We start from the raw sequence: 12234 nt of genomic DNA on the forward strand, positions 1-12234 counted from the left end.
CGACGTAAAATAAAAGTTATTTGTGTTTAATATTTAAAAAATTGTATCATTGCAACATAAAACACAGTTCCATTCCATGTTCCGTTCCACAGTTCCTCTGTTGAATTTCAAGAGTTCGCTGGTCAATCAGTGACTCAGCATTCGTAATTCTGAGGTAAATGAGATGTAAAATATAAAACAATTGCATTCTGAGGTAAATGAGATGTAAAATATAAAACAATTGCAGAATTTTGATCCAGCTGCGTCTCAAGTCACCTTTACGTACTGTAAGTATCACACTCTTAACCCAGTTTTACCATAATAATTGTTTGCAATGATACTTGGGCTCTTTCCTAAACTATCAATCTATATTTGATATTCGCCTCCACATGTTTCTTGCCAGGGACTTAAATTATTTATTTGTTATTGTTTACAGTTCCGGCACTCGCTACCTGCAATCTAATACCGGTCGTATTTTCACGTAGCTACAGAAAGTTGTTTATGAAATAATTAACATTCGCTTCAAGAGTTGTAATGTGTTTTAAGCATTTTCAGCAACTGCTGAAATAAATATAAAGAAAATAAAAGTTTCATAAAATAGTTATCACAAGGAAAAAACAGCCAAAACCCTTTTTTTTTTTTTACTTCGTACAAATACTGCATGGCGGAGGGTGTTTCGTATCAACGTCGCGTGGCAAGGGAGATTCGTACTGATGTTAAATGGCAGATTGCGCACACTACTGATGTGCATTGCAATCTTGACACACACTGATTATGTCTTTCATCTACGCAGAAAACCCAAAGCTAGCGAAGGACCCGTCCGTCCTGTCAGGCTTATATGAAGCGGCGGTAGACCAGAATACCATGTTCATCGCACTTTGCAAGAAGTGTTTACTGTACAGGATACAGAACAGTTAAGACTTTTTGTGACCTGGAGCCGGATGTCTGAGAGACATTTGTATTGCTGGTCGCAGTACGGACATATTGTTAATTATTTACAACGCAGTTGCGTCTCTAAGCAATTTTTACGAGGATCTTCCACTTTATGCTATCTTTTCAAATTCTATTCCCGTCGTACTTAAACAAATAGCAAAAGATACATGTCGATTTAAGTGGTTGTATTTCGGCTACATACATCGGCATGTGTTCATTGTCCAAATTAATGAGAAAATTTTAAGATTAACATAATGTATGTTACGAAGGCTAATGTACTAAAATAAACACATCAAAAAAAGTTTTGCATCACCCCGATTCCCAGTAGTACTGAAGATGGACGTTGGCTGTGGATACTGTATCACAGACACCCTTTGACTGTTCAGAGATGTCACAAAACCCTCGCAAAGATGTAAACAACCATGCATGAGGAGCGCCTATTAGACGGAGCGGGTCCAGCAGTCGATCAGTTCCAGTCACTCCACCAGAAAGGGGGTACACGGCTCGTGTTGTCTGTAGATCAACCATGCCTAGACAGTCAATGCCGCGGTTCGATCGCGTCCGCATTGTTACTTTGTGCTAGGAGGGGCTCTCAACAGGGGAAGTGTCCAGCCGTCTCGGAGTGAACCAAAGCGATGTTGTTGGATCAGGCCGCCCAAGGGATACTACTGCAGTGGATGACCGCTCCCTACGGATTATGGTTCGGAGGAACCCTGACAGCAACGCTACCATGTTGAATGATGCTTTTCGTGCAGCCACGGGACGTCGTGTTACGACTCCAACTGTGAGCAACAGGCTGCATGATGCGCAACTTCACTCCCGACGTCCATGGCGAGTTCCATCTTTTCAACCACGACACAATGCAGCGCGGTACAGATGGGCCCAACAACATGCCGCATAGACCGCTCAGGATTGGCATCACGTTCTCTTCACCGATGAGTGTCGCATATACCTTCAAGCAGACAACTGTCGGAAACATGTTTGGAGGCAACCCGGTCAGGCTGAACGCCTCAGACGCACTGTCCAGCGAGTGCAGCAAGGTGGAGGTTTCCTCCTGTTTTGGGGTGGCATTATGTGGGGCCGCCGTACGCCGCTGGTGGTCACGGAAGGCGCCGTAAAAGCTGTACGATACGTGAATGCCATCCTCCGACCGATAGTGTAACCATATCGGCAGCATATTGGCGACAATTCGCGCCGCCATCGCGCACATCTTATGAATGACTTCCTTCAGGATAACGACATCGCTCGAATAGAGTAGCCAGGTTGTTCTCCAGACATGAACCCCATCGCAAATGTCTGGGATAGATTGAAAAGGGCTGTTTATGGACGACATGATCCACCAACCACTCTCAGGGATCTACGCCGAATCGCCGTTGAGGAGTGGGACAATCTGGTCCAACAGTGCCTTGATGAACTTGTGGATAGTATGCTACGACGAATACAGGCATGCTTCAATGCAAGAGGACATGCTACTGGGTATTAGAGGTACCGGTGTGTACAGGAATCAGGACCACCACCTCTGAAGGTGTCGTAGTATGGTGGTACAATATGCAATGCGTGGTTTTCATGAGGAATAAAAAGGGCAGAAATGATGTTCATGTTGATCTCTATTCCAATTTTCTGTACAGGTTCCGGAACTCTCGAAACCGAGGTTATGCAAAACTTTTTTTGATATGTGTAGTAGTAAAACACCTGAAACGTTAACCTTGTACAACTGACTTTTCATTTCCACGGAGCAACACAGTATGCACAGATATTTACCAATTTACATTAAATTATGTGTGCCACCTGCAGAATGAGTAGCCGTTTGACTGGCGCTATCATTGTTGCTGACAAGGACGTCAGAAGCCCTTGTAGAATCTAGACTGTACAGTGTACTGTATAATTGAAATCTCCCCGCAATATGCTGCAATAAAATTGTGTTATCCTTGTCTGAAATATACAAGTCGACACTAAAAAAAGTTGTCACTTACAGACTCTACAGCTCAACATTTTCTACTATGAGTAAAATATTCACAATATTTTTAAATTCGTTGGTAATGTGATTGTCGACAGTCAGCTACTCAGACGTCTGGAGAATGAGGTTCATTGTTCTTCTCCATGTTAAACAAATATTGAACGACCTCTCATTTAAACAACCATTATAGACTAAGCAAACATGTTTCGTGGGAAACATAGATAAAGGACACCGTACTATATACACACATATCTAACTTTCTACACAAAACTATTTTATTTCTCTTTAGTTCACATATATACATACAAACGTCATCACCACTTTTTCCGTAAGGTGGATGACAGTTTTAAACATTATTTTTTCATTAACAAAACTGTAGGATAAGTCGCTATTAATTTATAAACTAGAGAAAAATCACAAGAAAGTGATAAACGTGGAACTTGAACTATTCCTGCAACGAAAATAATGTATAAATAAGTACTGAAACTGCGCCCTCCTGTTTAATATAAAATATAACAACAAACCCAAAACTTAAGAACTGCCTTCTGAAGACATCTCACATGGACGATGGAGACATTGAGTGGTCTGCAGCAATACAACAAAAGTTATTAAATCAGGAAATACAGAATGATGACAGGATACGTAAACGAAATAATGAAACAGCTTAAGACTCTCAGTTCTGTTTAATAACCTGTATTCTCTGTTTAATTTTATCAGTAAGCTACTGAAAGTCCCAATAAATCAGGAAACGCTCATCATTAAATGCAGAGAACTGTACAGCTTCTTCCCTACAGTTCCAAAGGATTATAGGGAATTGCACCAAGAGCAAGATAGATTGTTCTCAACCTTGAAAGAAAAAGATGAGATTTTTTTTAGTAAAAGTGCGTTTGTTTTTCGACATTGTCTATTTGGTACAGTTTTTGACCTTACACTACTACTACTGCTTTCGGTGTGGAACGGAATGGTTAGTTGGGGGATTAGAGTGGGAAAGGTAAGTAGACATTCAGCTGTGTGTGATGTCACATGGGCATTGACATTGTTTCTACAGGAAGACCGCATTATGTCGATAAGTTGAGAAGGTACATGCTTATGTGTTATTTGGTTACAGTTTAGTCCTCACAGATTACCATAACGCGTTATATCTCGAAGACCCATGAACATACGGATATGTCTTTCGGGCAATGTTGGTGAATGGTTTACTTTTCTTTAAATTGTTAAGGTGATCTGTAACCACTCTGTGGGGCGTACAATGGTGTCTGAATAGATCAGTAACTGCTCTTTTGCACCAAGATACAGCTGTTTCATGTTTCATTAACTAACTTCTCATTTAATGAGCAACAGCATGTCGTATTCGTATTAGGGGGATCGGAAAGTAATGTTCTTTTTTTACATTAAATTCAAACAGATGGTTAACAAGTTATTTTTAATCAGTGGTGTTATTACCCTCGCTATCAACAAACGTTTACCATCTAACTTGAAAAATTTCAACGCTGGATCGATATAAATAAATCTGTTTTTGAGCAAAATTCTGCAGGTGGCATTTCGGACATCATGCTTATTTTCATTTTTTTTGTCTCTTAGGAAATGTTGTAGTTAGGGGAATAAATGGAAATCCGATGGCGCAATATTGGGTGAGTGTGATGAGAGAGGCAATACCTTCCACTCCAGTTCGTTAATATTTACCAGGGTTCGTCTTGCGCAGTGCGATCGTACGTTACCTTGTTGCAGAACAGAGCCTTTTCCGTTGACAATCACTGGGCACTTATCGGTTGAGTACTCGATCGAATTATTTACAGTTAAGGTCTGCATTCACAGTGTGTCCAGGTTTCAACACTTCAAAATGAGCGACCCCGTGAATGCCTGACCAAATACACAAAAAACGCCTTTTTGATGTGTAATCCCGGTTCCGCTTTACTTCGTGGCGATTAATTCAGAGAGAGATACTGGCTTATGAATTTTGGAGTATCACTGATGACCCACTTGGCGTAACCAGTGATAAATAGAACAAAAAAAAGCTTCCGTATTCTGTGGCTGAAGCAATAAGTTGCATGTTGCGGATCAGTTAGCTTTGTATTCTGCAGTTGTTCTTGGACTGTCGACTAATGTTGGTTAAGAGTGTTTGATAGTTCCTCGATTGTTTGATACGGATTTGCTTCCACTTCTGCCCTTAAGATGTCATTGTCTAAAGTTGTTGGTCTTCATGTCGGAAAGTTCAAAACATCCGAATTTGAGCTGATAAAATCACCTTTGATATTTACGAACGTCTAATGAACTTGACAACCAGCCCAACGTTTAGGTAGCAACTGTTGCGTTACTGCTCTTGCGAAACTCAAAAGCCAGGCGATGCCGGATGTGTCCTCTTCTGCTTTTTGTCTACGTCTCACCACACACTGCAACAAATTAAAGTTTAATTATTTATGAGTAAAGAAGTCACTCTAACCTTAAAATATCTTTGACAAGAATTTGAAGTAACTACGAGGTGGTAAATGACAGACGAATATCGACATTCGCTCGAACGACGTTATGACGTGTGTTCTAAAAATGTCGGGAATTTTGTAGTTACATGAGTTATCTTAGTCGGCTTCAAGCGATTTTTCTTTGTTGTGTTGGTTAACATGTGTAAAACGTACCAGTACACTAGTAGCCATGTTGGGCTTGTAGTCTGCTCGTTAGAAATCAAGGAAGTTACATACGGTTGCTTAAGAGTGGTGATTATTGATTTGTTCTAAAAATTGATCAGAGAATTTGCATTAAAATTAGCTGTTAAAAGGGATAAAATGTGACAAAGTTTTAGAAATGTTTATCAACGTTTTTGATGAGTCTGCCATGAGTACAACAAGGATTTGTACAACAAGGATTTACGAGTGGTATAAGCGTTTCCAAGGTGGCCATGGTGAAGATGAACGCCCCAGCACATCAACAACAGATGAAAATATGGAAAAAGTGAAAGACATGATTGTGAACAATAGCTGAATCACAATCAGAGAAGTTTCTGATGATGTCTGCATATGAATGGCTTGAATGGCTCATGTCATGAAGTCTTGTCGGATATTTTGGGTACGAAGCGATAGGAGGGTGGGGGATGGGCACAGCAGAATTTGTGCCATAGGTGTTGAATTTCGAGCGAAAACAGTGGCGAATGGAAGTTGTTCGAAACCTTTCATAACAGGTACTACCTCTAAGTTCACCACCGTTTGTGTGGAAGAAATCCGAGGAAAGTCGCACAACTCATGGGTTTCGTACCTCGATAATGCACTTGTTCACTCTTCATAGCTTGTTGGTGAATTTTTGGTGAAAAACAACACGGTTGTGATTCCTCGGCCGCCATATTAACCAGGTATGGCCCTCTGTGACATTTTTCTGTTTCCAAAAATAAAGAGAACCTTAAAGTTCCGACGTTTTACAAGCTTAGATGTGGTTAAAAGCGCGTAGCTGAAAGAGTAAATGCTGTCCCAAAGATCGAGTTCCAGATGTTTTTCGGGAATTGGAAGAATCGTGGGCATTACTGTATAATAGCTAATGGGGATTACTGTGAAGGCGCTAAAATTAATGTAGACGAATAAATAAAATTATTTCCAAAAAATGAAAATTCACGATACTTTTTGCACACACTCCGTACTTTACTGTCCCCCTAATGTTATATCCGATGAACTACTGCGGATAACGGTGTTTGTGTCGTTTTACGCGAAGTGGCTAAGACCTGAACATATTGCCGAGTTCTCCGGTGTTGGAGATAACGAATACACATTACTTTTATATCGCCAGGGAGAAGATAATCGGTTTCTATGACCCACGTGTAATGCGTATGAAGTGCAGATACTTATCGAGTTTGTGCTATCGGAAAGCAGGTGAAAGATAATTGGGCTGTGGTTTGAGTGTATAAGCTTACTGCCTGTACAACCGTGACCGCTCAGAGACAAACATGCATTCTGTCGCGCTACTGCTGATTGCTGTAACATTCTCCACAACAGTGGCAGCCGACCCACGCCGTCCCACTGTTCAAGAGGTACGATAATCAACGTGTCCCTTAGATATCTAGTTTATGACAGGTCAGATGGCAAGGCGACTGTGTATAATCATCTTTGAACCGTCTTGGCATTTGCTTCGTATTCTAGTCTTCACAAGCCTGCGCCTTCAATGTGACAATGCCGCGCTGCTGTCGGATAGATGGCCCAACTCTCCGTATGGGCGCCTTCTTTCACACAAGAACAAAGCTGTTTTACTCTCTAATACATGTACTCGTTTATCACTTGGACACAAGAATGAATTTACCGTTATTTTCCGATTTAAATATCCACAAATATAATATTAACAAGTGTCGAAAATTTTGAAACACGAAAATGGAACATTGTGAAATTGCTGAAATTGAGCCGTGCTCTGGCTCGCGTTGGTGCTGTTATAGGTTTCCGTCCTCTGTTGGAGGCCAGACTGCATCGTTTAGTTGACATGGTTGCGGTTGTTTGTGTTCTTCTTGTGTTGACTGGTGCCACTTGGTTTCGCAAGTGTTGCCTGTCCGCTAGTGGCAGCAGTGGCGTTATCGATATGCAGTAACTGTGGCCCTATCTTTGGGGTGACGTCGTTGTTCTTCCGTGTCGTGTGAATGGGCAGTTCGGTTGGGGACGCAGGAGGAGCCAGGTCCACGCAGAGCATACACACGCCGGGACTGCTAGCAGCGCGCATAACTGCCGGATCGAAGGGCTGCGGTCACGAGGGTGCACGACGTTGTCGAGACTGGATCCTGCAAGTTTTAAGCTGAGTGCATTTCAATTCGAGTAGACAAACCTCCACCATTGTGAAATCTCGCGATTCTCCAGTGACTTGAGATCGTGTTGCTGCTCGTAGTGTCGCCGAGACAAAGAGCAGCGAGCGGAGTGCTTGGGGAAGGCGGATCTGATTAGTTTTGCTGGGCTTCTAATTACTATTTACTACCTTCAGCTTGATACAATTGTTAAGTTCAACCGGCGGTATTTTCCTGTCTGGTGGCCGCTAACGCCCCAAGTACCTGCCCTGGGGGGTTTGTGTATGTAACGGCAGTGTATATTTCCTCGCCTTGCGGCCGCTGTCCGGTGAGGCGAGTAACTTTGACAGTTTTCTTGATTGTAGGTTGGCTGGCGATTCTCCTACCTCGCTGGTAGTGATTCCTTTCTTGTTCTGGGCGCTCTAAGCACATTATTCTGCGGGTGGCCTCCACACCGCCGGTTCCGACTTTGGCGTATTTTTACGTCTTTGAATTTGGTTTATTGGACGTCAGGTAGCCCCACCAAGATTATCATTAGTCACTCGTCAGACTGCCACTAGTCTGAGTTACCATCTTGTGGTGTGACTGCAACTCTAGGCTGCCTTTTTCATCGCTCGCAAATGTGTTTATGGCCTGACCTACTCAGAGGCCGATTCCTGGAGCACCGTCTGTGTCTGACCCCTGTGTCTTTTTATTGGGTTATTATTTTATTATTGTAGTACCAAGTTACCATTATTTGTCTCACCTGTTTGGTGATCAGTTGCTTGTCCTTTGGATTAACCTTTGTAACTATATTTGCTGTTTTATTGTACATTGTTAATTTTTTTTAATAATTGCCATTCTTGGCGTTTAAGGTCTTCGGCTGTGAAACTATTCTTAATTTATTGCCATTAAGGCCTTCAGCCGAGAGCATGGTTACTTGTTTGAAAATCCTAATTTGGTAATTCTACTTTAGCAGTGAGCTGTAATATATTTTGTGATTTGTCTTTTATATTTTAATAACTGTAATTGTAAGTCACAACAAGTTTAAACAATTCTTAATTTATTCCCATAAGGCCTTCAGCCGTGAAACAATTTTTAAATTATTGCCATTATTTTAATTGGTTGTTGATTTTAAATAAATTGTGTGTGATTAAAAGGACGCCCAACCAATAGTAACTGATGACGGCCCCGTCCAGAATCGTAACCGAATCCTGCCTTCCTTGACTACCAGGTTTCAGAAATCAAGTACCTTAAATGACAGGACGTGCCATATGTTCATACATAAAAGCAATGCTACGATTAATACATGTGTACAGGAACTATTCCCATGTAAATGGACAATAATGGAATTTTGACAAACGACGAAAATTATGAGACACGAAAGCTAAACATTGTGCACCTGTCAAGTATAGTGTACAGTGCATGGTATGTACGTACATAGCACGTTACAAACAAGTTTTCCGCAGCAACAGGCCTAAAAGATGTTGACAAAACGGCTGTCATGTTAAATCACCTTCCATTAGGAATGTGGAACGCACTTAACGACTGTGACATGACTTTCAAAATGATGGCGTCCAGCAGTCAGTCTTCGGTTTCTTTCACGCTTTATTGAGGCAAATTCACATTTCGGCTGGTAACTAGCCTAGTACGTCAACCCCTGATGTTCGGGCTCCTTTTAGAGTTCATTCAAGACTACTGAGTAGCGCTACTGACTGCTCCACTCCATCATTTTGCTGTCATGAACTATACACAAGGACTTCTGTAGTGTTACTATGCACGCATTTCAGTTCGGCAGAATTTCATTATTTGTTTCCTCGTGTAAACAATAAGACGTGGTGATATGTCTGAGATGTTTGGTTATTAACACTCATCCTATGATCTGTTTTGGTAGATTCGTTCGGCGTGTTGTATATTCAGAAGCATAAAAAGTACGGAAAGCAGAAAAACATGCACAGTATGAGCACAACTTCCATTTAGGTAATTGTTTTAAACATTTTGTGGTGGCACAATGTTTCGTGTGGTTTGTTTGAAATTGTTATGCGCTTGGTTTTATGCTGTTTTGTCGTCATAAGTTTTTAATTATAAAAACAAAAAGGTAAAAATTAGCGTCACATACTGGGTATATGAGAACAAGGGTATGAGAGTACTTGAATACTGATTTCAGTTGTTACAAGATGTGCAATGTGTAGTGAGATGTTTCCTCTAGACGTCCAAAGATCCCTGATCTGTCTATAAAGGCGAGTTTTCGTACTGTTGTGTTATTTTAGGAACAGCATTAAAAATATAGTGTGAGAGTGCGCAGACACAGAACAAATTGCATAGATGTAACTGTTAGTAAGAAGTTGTGTATTACGAACAGTAAATGTGTATTGTTGTTGTTGTGGTCTTCAGTCCTGAGACTGGTTTGATGCAGCTCTCCATGCTACTCTATCCTGTGCAAGCTTCTTCATCTCCCAGTATCTACTGCAACCTACATCCTTCTGAATCTGCTTAGTGTATTCATCTCTTGGTCTCCCTCTACGATTTTTACCCTCCACACTGCCCTCCAATGCTAAATTTGTGATCCCTTGATGCCTCAAAACATGTCCTACCAACCTATCCCTTCTTCTAGTCAAGTTGTGCCACAAACTTCTCTTCTCCCCAATCCTATTCAATACCTCCTCATTAGTTACGTGATCTACCCACCTTATCTTCAGCATTCTTCTGTAGCACCACATTTCGAAAGCTTCTATTCTCTTCTTGTCCAAACTAGTTATCGTCCATGTTTCACTTCCATACATGGCTACACTCCATACAAATACTTTCAGAAACGACTTCCTGCCACTTAAATCTATACTCGATGTTAACAAATTCCTCTTCTTGAGAAACGCTTTCCTTGCCATTGCCAGTCTTCATTTTATATCCTCTCTACTTCGACCATCATCGGTTATTTTACTCCCTAAATAGCAAAACTCCTTTACTACTTTAAGTGTCTCATTTCCTAATCTAATTCCCTCAGCATCACCCGACTTAATTCGACTACATTCCATTATCTTCGTTTTGCTTTTGTTGATGTTCATCTTATATCCTCCTTTCAAGACACTGTCCATTCCGTTCAACTGCTCTTCCAAGTCCTTTGCTGTCTCTGACAGAATTACAATGTCATCGGCGAACCTCAAAGTTTTTACTTCTTCTCCATGAATTTTAATACCTACTCCGAATTTTTCTTTTGTTTCCTTTACTGCTTGCTCAATATACAGATTGAATAACATCGGGGAGAGGCTACAACCCTGTCTTACTCCTTTCCCAACCACTGCTTCCCTTTCATGCCCCTCACTCCCTGTATTTTACCCCTGCCACCTTCAGAATTTGAAAGAGAGTATTCCAGTTAACATTGTCAAAAGCTTTCTGTAAGTCTACAAATGCTAGAAACGTAGGTTTGCCTTTTCTTAATCTTTCTTCCAAGGTAAGTCGTAAGGTCAGTATTGCCTCACGTGTTCCAACATTTCTACGGAATCCAAGCTGATCTTCCCCGAGGTCGGCTTCTACCAGTTTTTCCATTCGTCTGTAAAGAATTCGCGTTAGTATTTTGCAGCTGTGACTTATTAAACTGATAGTTCGGTAATTTTCACATCTGTCAACACCTGCTTTCTTTGGGATTGGAATTATTATATTCTTCCTGAAGTCTGAGGGTATTTCGCCTGTCTCATACATCGTGCTCACCAGATGGTAGAGTTTTGTCATGACTGGCTCTCCCGAGGCCATCAGTAGTTCAAATGGAATGTTGTCTACTCCCGGGGCCTTGTTTCGACTCAGGTCTTTCAGTGCTCTGTCAAACTCTTCACGCAGTATCTTATCTCCCATTTCGTCTTCATCTACATCCTCTTCCATTTCCATAATATTGTCCTCAAGTACATCGCCCTTGTATAAACCCTCTATATACTCCTTCCACCTTTCTGCCTTCCCTTCTTTGCTTAGAACTGGGTTGCCATCTGAGCTCTTGATATTCATACAAGTGGTTCTCTTCTCTCCAAAGGTCTCTTTAATTTTCCTGTAGGCAGTATCTATCTTACCCCTAGTGAGACAAGCCTCTACATCCTTAAATTTGTCCTCTAGCCATCCCTGCTTAGCCATTTTGCACTTCCTGTCGATATCATTTTTGAGACGTCTGTATTCCTTTTTGCCTGCTTCATTTACTGCATTTTTGTATTTTCTCCTTTCATCAATTAAATTCAATATTTCTTCTGTTACCCAAGGATTTCTATTAGCCCTCGTCTTTTTACCTACTTGATCCTCTGCTGCCTTCACTACTTCATCTCTCAGAGCTACCCATTCTTCTTCTACTGTATTTCTTTCCCCCATTCCTGTCAATTGTTCCCTTATGCTCTCCCTGAAACTCTCTACAACCTCTGGTTCTTTCAGTTTATCCAGGTCCCATCTCCTTAAATTCCCACCTTTTTGCAGTTTCTTCAGTTTCAATCTGCAGTTCATAACCAATAGATTGTGGTCAGAATCCACATCTGCCCCAGGAAATGTCTTACAATTTAAAACCTGGTTCCTAAATCTCTGTCTTACCATTATATAATCTATCTGATACCTACTAGTATCTCCAGGATTCTTCCAGGTATACAACCTTCTTTTATGATTCTTGAACCAAGTGTTGGCT

General features: G+C 41.1%; 1 protein-coding gene across 1 annotated transcript in view; it reads left to right on the forward strand.

Annotated features, from left to right (window-relative positions):
* Positions 1-6782: 6782 nt before the first annotated feature.
* LOC126094741 (cholinesterase 1-like) overlaps positions 6783-12234 on the forward strand; it is a 127220-nt gene continuing 121768 nt past the window's right edge. Inside the window, exon 1 of the mRNA XM_049909289.1 lies at positions 6783-6875. Coding sequence (XP_049765246.1) covers positions 6792-6875 — 84 coding nt within the window. The 5' untranslated portion in view covers positions 6783-6791. The remainder of the gene's footprint in view (positions 6876-12234) is intronic.

The sequence above is a fragment of the Schistocerca cancellata genome, chromosome 8 (genome assembly GCF_023864275.1).
Source record: "Schistocerca cancellata isolate TAMUIC-IGC-003103 chromosome 8, iqSchCanc2.1, whole genome shotgun sequence".
In the NCBI taxonomy this organism is placed as follows: domain Eukaryota; kingdom Metazoa; phylum Arthropoda; class Insecta; order Orthoptera; family Acrididae; genus Schistocerca; species Schistocerca cancellata.